Source organism: Leptonotus elevatus, chromosome 8 (genome assembly GCF_054856555.1).
Source record: "Leptonotus elevatus isolate MCC_2025b chromosome 8, RoL_Lele_1.0, whole genome shotgun sequence".
Taxonomy (NCBI): Eukaryota; Metazoa; Chordata; class Actinopteri; order Syngnathiformes; family Syngnathidae; genus Leptonotus; species Leptonotus elevatus.
In genome coordinates, this window is record NC_141246.1 from 5,118,629 (window position 1) to 5,129,596 (window position 10,968).

General features: G+C 38.8%; 1 protein-coding gene across 5 annotated transcripts in view; it reads right to left on the reverse strand.

The window, feature by feature from the left end:
- Positions 1-2,344: 2,344 nt before the first annotated feature.
- The window catches only part of LOC147169341 (nephronectin), a 44,311-nt gene continuing 35,687 nt past the window's right edge, over positions 2,345-10,968 (reverse strand). For 2 of the 5 annotated variants that reach the window (XM_086083122.1, XM_086083125.1), the window contains 8 exons: positions 7,635-7,799; positions 7,519-7,545; positions 6,987-7,105; positions 6,271-6,363; positions 6,063-6,185; positions 4,951-5,073; positions 3,301-3,429; positions 2,345-3,179 (listed from right to left, as the gene is read on the reverse strand). In XM_086083122.1, the coding sequence (XP_085939248.1) occupies positions 2,917-3,179; positions 3,301-3,429; positions 4,951-5,073; positions 6,063-6,185; positions 6,271-6,363; positions 6,987-7,105; positions 7,519-7,545; positions 7,635-7,711 (954 nt within the window). In that variant the 5' untranslated portion in view covers positions 7,712-7,799 and the 3' untranslated portion in view covers positions 2,345-2,916. Of the gene's footprint in view, positions 3,180-3,300; positions 3,430-4,950; positions 5,074-6,062; positions 6,186-6,270; positions 6,364-6,986; positions 7,106-7,518; positions 7,546-7,634; positions 8,577-10,968 lie in introns of those variants that run through there. The other 3 variants (XM_086083127.1, XM_086083126.1, XM_086083124.1) reach the window with 3 other exon arrangements.

Genomic DNA, 10,968 nt, shown 5'->3' on the forward strand with positions numbered 1-10,968 from the left:
TTAGAATTTTATGCATTTATTTCGGTATAAATTGTTATATATTTACATTAGAGTACATTTTATACGGTATAATTATTTGGGTGAATTTCTTGTTAATGCAAATTTATTTTGGAGCATTTTTGATAGTTGAGCAGAGAATAACAAGAAATTTCCAGCTTGCGGCGTAGCGCACCCACCACTTGTTGTCTAAGTGCTTTTTTCTTCTTCTTCTTTTCCCTTCCCGGGTAAATAAAGCAGTTTTCTGGTCAGAATTACACCCTGTCTTGGTGTGAGGTCCTTTTCAGCGAGGGAGGGGTGTGTGCGTGGGGGGGCTGCCTGCTTGCTTTTATCTAAAATGTTTTCTATTTCTGCCTTTTGGAAAGACACTTTGGGCAGAAAGAAACCAGGTTTTTCCTGCTTTTTTCTGAGGGCGCGCTGGGGACTTTTCTCAGCATTGTGGTGAGATTTATTCGAGGAGGCTGCATTTTTCCCTGATTTGCCTCTTTGTTCTCGGTAAGTAGTTCCAGGTCTCCCCCCCCCACCCCCCAACCCCGTCTCCTCCTGCCCCCCAACCCTGACTCACACACAGGTTTTCTGACTGTGCGTGTGTGTGTGTGTGAGGCGGGACACGTTGTGACACCTGCTGTTGGGATGAATAGGGTCAGTGGCAGGGCCCTCCAGCAGCTGCTTGTTCTCACCGCAAGACCCCCAACAAGCAGCAGAATGTGACGCCCCCTAGCAACAGCACCTCTCATTACACTTATTGTTGTTGTTACGAGGGAGTCCTTGAGTCACGTCGTACGCGACCGTCACATTTTCGTGTTTAAGTTTCCATTAGCTACGCTCTGCTAGCAATGAATGTCCGTGCGGAAAAACGAAATATTGCCGTCGGACCTTCCGGGTTGTGCAAGTATGTTTTTTTTTTTTTTAATTACTGTACAAAGTATTTTGATGTTATTATGGACTTTAACGGGGAAATCTGACTTAAGTCGAAATTCGCCAGCGTAGAAACGGAAATCCAGCCGTAACTTGTTATTATCTCATTTACTGCCATTGACGGCTAAATATGTCAAAAAATTATTTTTTTAACATTAGTTTAATTTTTTTTCCACTTTTATTAACAAGAGTATGAAAACTTAGAAAAAAATATTGTAAATTTAGAACAGATATAATATTTGTGATTAATGGGCCTAATTAAAAAAATAAATAAAAATAAGGGGCGTTTAATCGTAATTAATCGCATGATCATTTTTATATGTTATAAATGCACAATAAAAAATCTAGGTTTTCATTAAAAAATTAAATGAAATGAAAAAAAAATGAAACTAATAGAAATAGTTCACATGAATTTTTGACGTCTATAGTCGTCAATGGCAGCGAATGAGTTCATATTGTTATGTTGGACATACATTAATGCAGTTTGCTCGCTTAAACACCGTCTCCTCATTTACCTAATGACGATAGCCCATCAGGAGCAACTGATGGTTCAGTACCTTGCTCAAAGGCTTGAGAAATTTTTACCTATATGTTTTTTCCCTCCTCTTGGGATTCTACACTTTGTTTACTTGATTTTTGTCAAGCTGTTGAACCTCCCTCGAAGTGTCTTTTGGGAAAGGAAAGCCAACAATTGACCCAGGATGAAACATGAAACAATCATTGCTGCTCTCCCGACACAGGAAGAGCCTTCCAGACGGAGATTCCCGGTTGGCGGGCGCGTCTGACCTGTCTACGCTCTGTCCCTGGCTTTCTTTCGTAAGTCCAGCTGGCTTGCACCTGACTTCCTAAAACATTCCCGCCCGTGGCAGACGTCGGCGAGGTATGAAAAGTCCCCAGACTGATGTTTAAAAAGACTGGTTTCATTAGAGATTAGATTGGGCATAATACAAATATTTCCAGTATGTTGAAAATAGCACAAGGTGTGGATTTACCGTAAAACCATTCCAGATTATTATTTTTTTCATTCGTGACCAAGGTTATTTTAGTTAACAAAACCGTTTAATGAAATAGAATAAAAATTGTTAAAAAAAAAGAAAAGAAAAATAACTGAAACTGCATTTTATGTTTACAAAACACTAACTATAATTATAGCGAAATGAGCCTTTGAGGATGATTTCAAATGTGATTTTAATTATATTATTTTTGATATTAACCGCAATAAGGACGTTTGAAAGTGTGTCTCACAGAAGTGATGTCATCTAGCAGCAGCCAATAGAAAAGCACCTTCAGATGACGTCGCTCCTCGGCCACAATTTTGCATACTTTTGGCTCCAATGGCTCGGCTTGCCTGCTTTTTCATTCAACTCAGAAAGAAATTGGGTTTTTTTTCATTTTACCATAGTGTTTATTAATTATTGCGCACAAATAATACACTTAAAAAATAATAATACTGAAACTAACTAAAAATAAACAAAAATTAAGCATTTTTTTTTAAATAACTAAAACTAATAAAAACTAAGTGAACCACACTGAAAAGTAAAAACTAATTCAAAGTAACTAAATTTAAAAAAAACTGAAAATGAAATAAAAATGAACTAAAATGAAAATCCCAAAACTATAATAAACCTGTCCCTGACATAGATGTGACTTAAGAGTACCCATGTGGTACTTTGTGTGTCTTTCATGCAGCATCACCATTTAAATTATTCTTATTATTTTTTTTACAGTTGGCATATAATTGAATTTGTGGGGGTGTTGGGGGGGGGGGGGGGGGCTGTGTTTTAAACTAGTCAGGGTTTCAAAGTAATGTTTCAAGGGAGGGTTTGGCTTCCATGTATGGTACCAATTTTTTTTTATTTTTACAATTGCCATAAAACTGAGTTGAAAAATGTAGCTTTCATAATGTGTGACTTTTTTAGGTTTCGGGCCCAAGACACCACTGTTTTACAGTACCTATCAAAATAGTCCAGCAGCTTTTGATCTGAGTGCCGAGAATACCGTTCACATTTTGGGTTTTGACCTCCGTTTGACAACGTTGTAGATCTCCGAAGAAGACGAAAAAGGCCTTGGACCATTCTTGGTCCTTCTGGAGAGTTTGTAATTGAAGTAGAAGGCAGGCTTGGACTGTGTGTCCCTCCTGGGCCGGCAGGCGTGTCCATCGCCAATGTAGGCATGCAGACACTGACAGGAATAGGAACCGTCTGTGTTCACGCAACGAGCATGGCGGCTACAATTGTGAGAACCGGTCACACACTCGTCCTTATCTGTGAGAAAGGGGGTGAGAAATATCAAGAGTCATATCGTCAAAAATAAACGCTGGAAGAAAAAAATAAAGTCAGATTTTAAATGAATTGTTATATATATATATATATATATATGCAGCACCTCGACATTGCACCGATCCATGTAGCGAGCCCATCACAAAGCCTTCGAGGCACACGCACACAAAGCTGCCAAACGTATTCTTGCACGTCCGGCGCAGCGGGCAGGACATCCGGCGACACTCGTCCACATCTGCAACGCACACATATTCGACCTTAAAGGGATACTTGACTCATTGAGCCATTTTCAGCAGTAAAAAGTATGATATGATAACTTCATTATTTTTCATGTATAATTAAAAGTTTTAAAAACATTTTTTTTCCACTTGCTGTCGACTAAAGATGACATCACCTGTGCTGAGGAAGTAGGTAACGACCAATCATGGCTCAGTTTACTAACCACGCCCAGAAACAGGTGAGACATGATTGGTCGTTACCTATTTCCTCAGCACAGGTGATGTCATCTTTAATCGACAAAAAGCGTAAAAATGTGTTTTGAAAGGTATTAATTGTACGTGAAAAATAACGAAGTTATCAAATTAATTTTGGACGAAATATGAACTTTTCACTGCTAAAAATGCCTCAAAGGGTCAAGTATCCCTTTAAACACTGAATGTCGCTGAGGCTTGTCCTAAGACAACAATTAGCAATCCAAATGACTACCTGGACTTTGAAGGCGGTGCTTTGAAGTGGGAAGCGTATTGAAGCGCTGACCCAAAACACACAGTCAAGTCCCGCTGGAGTCCACGATAAATCCCTCACGACCCCCCCTGAAGCACTCACCCTCAAAATCACATTTTTGACATGGACTCACAACAGTAAATACGGATGGTAGCGTCTACAGTAATTGAGAAGGGGCTTAATGCGCCTTCAGAGGCAAAGCCAAGTAAATAAGTTAATAACATAACTGCCGAAAGTTTTGTGAAAACAAGAAATAGACAAAAATTCAAAAAACAAGAAGAATCCAGTTGTCTCGAATGAAGTTTTGTAGATTTCCCTGACCTGAAATACAACATTTTTCGCAAACATATTTATATTTTTATTTAATTGATTATTATTGAAAATGATTTGTGGAACAAATTCAAAAAGTTTGGCGTGGCTCCTGTCTCCTTTCATGGATGTGAGAATGGGGGGCGGGGCTTCACATCATTACAGGGAGGGAGTTGTCTGTCGTCGTGACAACAAGCCTTTGATTTTTACATCAGCTTATTCGAGGCTTTTTAATGAAGGTTCTTGACATACCAATGACCCGACAGAATTTTTCAAGATATGAGTTGTCATAGCAGTGATCATGTCATCAAAAAATAAGCTTTCGGGACAGTCTGAATGTGAAGAAAGTCAGGCCTTAAAGGGGAAGTCAGCCTTAAACATTTCTTGACAATAATATGTTATAAATGACATTCTGATTAATATTACTTTTGTGGAATACGAATTATGAAGCAAAATCCAGCCATCTTTATCCATCTCAGGTGGCGGCCATTTTGCCACTTGCTGTCGACTGAAGATGACATCACAGTTGCTCAGGCAACGACCAGTTTTCTGAAGCTGCGCTGTGACTGGTTGTTACATAAGACCTGAGCAACTGTGATGTCATTTTTACTCGACCACAAGTGGCAAGATGGCCGCCATATTGTCATGGCAAGTAATATATGCCGACCTGACTAGCTAACGGTCAATACAGTATGTTTGACAAAGCCAAAAGGGAAAGTTTTACCTTCACAGGTTGTGTTGTCCGCAGCCAGGCGGAGGCCGGGCGGACACACGCAGCGCACGGCTCCTCCTTGGCTATTTTCCAGGCAGTCGAACTGGCAACGCAAGGAGACGCATGCGACTTCTTCTGGAAGAAATACACGCACAATCACTAGTCAGCGCCTACTGCGCAACAATTCTGAGACAGAACACAAAATGAATGACTTGATTACATCTGAAAGTCTTCTGATAAGAAATGAGCAGGATTTTGTTTGAAAGGTGGCGCGATATAAATGGTTACGCGGTTACTCGAGTTAAGCATCAGTTGCTTTTTTTTTTTCATGGCATTGCTTATTTACATGTTGAACTGCGTCACATTTTTCTAGGATCGTGACACATGTTTACACCAAATCTATAGGTCATTTTCATATAATTTATACAATAAGGGTAAAGACATACCTCACTTTCTGAGATTTATTTTTTTTAAGTTGTATTTTTCACATTTCAATTCCCAAATGTTTTTACCGTTATGTGTCTCATATGAAATGTCAGGATTTTGAAAAAAAATTCTGAAGATGCTACCTACATTACTCGATGCATAGGATATTTTATTGTTCAGTATGCCTTTTACGTGGCTAACTAACATCACTTTAGAGTCTCCTTTATGTTGTTGCAATACACCAAAGGGAGCTGAAGTGCCAGGATGTGGCAGCCATTTTATATTCCCCCAGCAGCAAAAAGCAAAATACATCCTGTTATTTCTGAGGAATGTATGAATTTGTCAACAATTGCACGTCCAAGTCACATGACTGCTATGAAGCCGTTTTACATCTTTACCATTTATGTGGGAAGTCAGAATTTGATTTTAGTGGGCCACCACCACTTTTTTTTGTCAACAGGTTATATCAAAAAAGCTTTGGCAAAATTTGAACAGCAAGTTTTTTTCTCATACAAGTTGCTGTTCAGATTGCATTGCATCAAGAATTTATTTAACCATTGAAAAACGTACTTGACGAATATATTCGTCAGTGGCAGTAAACGTTTGGATTCCAGTTGCCGAGTATAAACATCCACGGTAGTGAATGAGTTAAAGAATCCATTTCTATGTGTGAAAGCATAGAAGACGTGAACACGCACTGGTGCAAGATTGTCCGTCTGTACTGACAGCATATCCGCGTTCGCAGAAGCATCGATAGCTACCGAGCGTGTTCATGCAGCGCTGGGAACATGGCCGCGCAGGGAAACCGCACTCGTTGACATCTAGATGTGAAAAAAAAAAGACTTCATTAATTAGTATTGGATGATGGATTTATGTATTGATTTAAAATGAGTCCTTCGGGTGCACCTTGGTCACACAGTGGTCCTTTGTAGCCTGCGGAGCATAAACACTTGTCAGGTCCTACGCATTGTCCGTGTACACAAGGCTGCTTGCACACCGCTGTGGAGAACAATTGAGACACTGAGATCTTAAGTGGGCAAACTTCATTTTTGTATTTAAAGCTTAGTGCAGAAATAACATACAGAAGATAGGATTTTTTTAATTTATTTAATAAAACGTATCACTTCCATTTATTTTGAATTGCATTTTTTATTTGATTGACGTCAGATATTTTATTTACAATTATAATTTCAACTAGAAAAATTTCCATGGATTTATATTTAAATAAAATTATTCAAATTAATATGGGGTCGTGTCATACATGTGACCTCTATACATTCTGCCTAGCAACAAGTGACTAGTAAACATAAATGAAGGAATCTACTGTTCAATAATCTATAAAGTGTTGTCACGGACTTCAAATGATATTTAATTTGGTAAATTCCATTTCTAGCAGATCCAAGGTAAGTAAGTAAGTACATTTTATTTATATAGCACCTTTCAAAGACAAAAAGGTCACAAAGTGCTTCTCAGGTAAAATTGATCACAATAAAAACAACAAAATAAAACAATAAAAACAATAAAAACAATAAAATACAAAATACACAAAGTAAAACAAAATAAAACACATCATTTTACTGCTTGTGCGAATCTGATAACCTCTGAACTACGAATGGACTTACGTTGACAACCGCCGTTGACATTCAACCATCCCGGGCAACAGAAAGTCATCGGCCCGTATCTGCAGCGCCCCGACTGGGCTCGACCCAAAGGTGGCGCTGTCGCCGCATCCTTGTCTGACCTGCTGACGGAGAAGATCACAATCACAAAAACAATATTTCTCTATATAAAATGCATCTAATGTGTAGAAATGACAGTACTTCAAGCGAATGTTAATTGTGTCATGGACCTAGAACACGTCCCTGTGGGATTCCACGCAAATTAACATGCTTTGGACTTATATTTACTGTTAAACAACATGTGCCATCAAAATACTAAAAACAGACGTGTAAAACGTATACATTTTTGTGGCATCCCACAGAGAAGTGTTCTTGGTCCCCTAGCACAATTAAATTATTTGGAAGGAATTTGTGCATTTAGCCATTTACTAATCTTCCTTGAAAATAACATTTAGAGCTACTGTATTCAGGCCGTTTTTTATTGGACAGTCCAACAACAAAACCAAAAGCATAGCAACAACATGGATTTTCTTACCTGAGATGCTGTTGCGCCAGGCAGACGCTAACGACAAGAAGTAGCATCACCACAAAATCTTGGCAACTTAATGGACTCATTTTTTTCCCAGCGTAGCTTTTACCATAAAACTTTACCGACAAATTAGCGACTGCAATCCATCAGTATGCTTCTCCTCCAAAATAAAACCCACACAGCAAAAGCGCTTCTGCATGGTCGTCCGTTGTCTTCTGGCCTTGGGGGAGGTTACCTGCTGTAATTGCAGGGTGCTGAAGGTGTAATCCTGTGAAATGAAAGACGAGCTGGGAAACAGAAGAAGAGCATTTTTGTTTAAATGTGCAGTTTAGCTTCAAAATAAGTCAAAGAAATGAGAAAATAGGAGATAGAATGCAGCGATATTTTCACGTAAAAAATCTCTCACACATATTCAAACACGTGCACTCACATACTTTCACAAGACTAAGGGTGACATTTTGACTCTTTTTTTTTTTTAAACCCTATAAAGCGTAGTTAAAGAGTATTAATTGGTCCTTTTGAACAAACAACATTTTGTTGAAAATCAACTTCCACATATGACTTTTAATTTGTGTCACATTTGATACATCCGGTCACAATGCTTTAAATTCTGTCTGTAAATAACTGTCAAAAATATACTAATAAACAAACATGTTACTATTTCTAAAATACAGAAAGAACATTTCCCACTTTTAATAAGTATAGGTGTCTCTCCTTTCTCAATTGGGGCGATCTTGCAAGGTCGCTGAAAAGCCATCAGCTGGGTGATACTGCCCTCTAATGGATTATCCGTGCAATGCATGTGTCAGATCATATACGTCAGGGTTTTAATGGGGACACATTTTTTTATACTCATTTAATAGAGGGCTCAAAATGTCTGGTATTTAATATGATACGTTTGGCGTCATAGGGTTAAATTGTGAACAGATATCAAAACAGGTCAAGTGACATTTGACTGTAAGGCTTTTTTATTTTATTTTTTATTATTTTTGACAAATTTTGTGCATTCGGCAATGACAATATGTCGGCTAAACTATGACTGTGCGTTCCTCCCTGCGAGCCACTACGGCGAGCCCATCCATCACAAGCCCCACCCCCACCCCCACCCACACGCCATATGCAGCAAATACCACTGAGGCATTTCACTTTAATTGAAGGGGAAACAAAGACCCTTGACATACTTCCTAGTCATTCATTCCCTTTAATCAATTTCCTCCATTTTGGCCTTATATCATCTCTAATTACTTTTCCTCACTCGCCCCCTTGTGGGGTCCACGCACACACACACACACACACATGTATTGCCAACCCCCTTAACCATAAGTGAAGGCAATACCTTGGGCATCAATACTCTCAGCCCCCCTTGGGCTCCCTCCAGCTCTGGACAATGGTGAGGGCCCACTGGCTCCAGAACCCCACCAGGCCACCCCTGACCCTTTGCCCACATACCCTACTTACCCCCTGCAAGTTAAGTCACATAACACTGCCACTTTCTTGAACAAGTTGTTACATTATGACTTGGACTATGCTGAAGCATTCTCACATGTTATTGTGATTTTTATTCTCCACACTTTTTTGCCGCGTAACAACTCTCGCATAATACTTCCGATTTGCACCGTTCCAAAATTTCAACTTTCGAATTCATGCCTCCCAGGGTATATATCATCTGGTTTCACATTACTTACAGTATTGGCACAATTTATTGTTAAACATAAACTTTTCCCCATTCATTTTCAATGGGACAGACATTGACATTTTTCCAAGTCCCACTTTCTACACCCTCTTCCATACATAACAATTCATCATTGTTACCACCTGTCTGATACTGCTCAGTAGTGCAGTTTGTAAAGTGCATTGTTCAGTAACCAGGAGGTCGCAGGTTTGAATCCCACCTCCGACTGTCCATTGCAAATATATTTCTGGTCGTTATGCTAAGTGATATTCGTGTATACCAACTGACTATCAGATCAGGAAATGGATTATAATTTCACTGAAATTATTAAATGCATGTAAATTTTCAGCATCAGATGATACTTAAAAAAATAATAATACAGCATTAGCCAAGTCAAGTTAGCTCAGTGCTTAGAGCAATTGCCTTCCACCACAGAAAACCTGGGTTCAATCCCTGCTCGGACCACATTGTAGTACATTCGATGATTCGATACCAACTAACTATCACATCAGGAGATGGATTATCATTTCACTGAAACTATTTAAGCACCTGAATTCTGCTTTCTAGCATCCCCACGCATTTTTTGCAGAAATTGCACTTTGTCTAGTTCTCTTAGCAATACTTCCTTTGTACAACTTTATTCCGTAACAGTACGACTTTAATTAAACTACAACTTTTTAATCTCATAACGTCATCAATGATTTTATCCTAGTAACATTACATTGCCGTGCTCTCCCTGTAATCCACAAAAGGCAATCCAACACTGCCAAATGGAAATGCTCTTTACTAGCGTATCATTTCCAACCTTTTGGCTCACCTGCCAGGTGGCTACAATATAAAATCCTGTAATATAATATCTGGCTCTTTTCCCTCCACGTGTAGATTTTATAGGCTGGATGAAAATGCCCTTTTAAATTACACACCTTTGGACTCTCTCCAAAATTGACCACCCAAGGAAAAGACGGCATACGTACCACCCACGCGTGCACTACCGGCGGGATTTATCACCGGTGCGCTTGACAGATGAAGCAGTCGCTGGTATTGAGGGTGTGTTTGATGGGAAAGCGAGACATCGCCAAATGTAGCCGTGCGAGGGAAAAGGAGGGTGCAAGGGCGGGGGTTTATTTGAGGAAAAAGGTACTCAACAGCAACATGAACATTGTAAAACGAATACATAAATTAGGGGTGTCAAAAGTGCCGTAATTTTGAGTTAATTTAAAGTTCCTTTAACACCAGAATTTTATTTAACGCGCGATTAATGACCGCCCCTTACTTGGAAAGTCTGTACTGGGGGAATTCCAGTTGCAACACAGCAGACAAGTCCTCTTCACCTCAAAGTTTAGCAGTAATACATTTAATAATAATGCATATATTTGTGGAGATTGGGGTATTTTACAATTTAAAAATTTTGCAAAATTTCACAAGTTACTTCATGTTAAAGATGAGATAGCTCTTAATATGAAAAAAAAATGCGCTGAGCTGTCAACAGCGTCTTACAAATGCAATTATGCCATCTAGTGGCAGAAAAATTACCTCAAAACAAATCAATATAACACTTTTTACAGTACAGGACATCTTTTTTAATTTTAACTCAGTTTTATGAATTATTAGGAAATTACTGTATCAATGACTAGAAGATGCAGCCATATTTCTATTAGTTTAAAACATTTTCCTCACTTCCTATGTTAACAGGAGTATGAAAACTTAGAAAAAATATTTTATTGCATATTTAGAACAGATATAAAATTTGCGATTAATCGTGAGTTAACTATTAAAGTCATGCG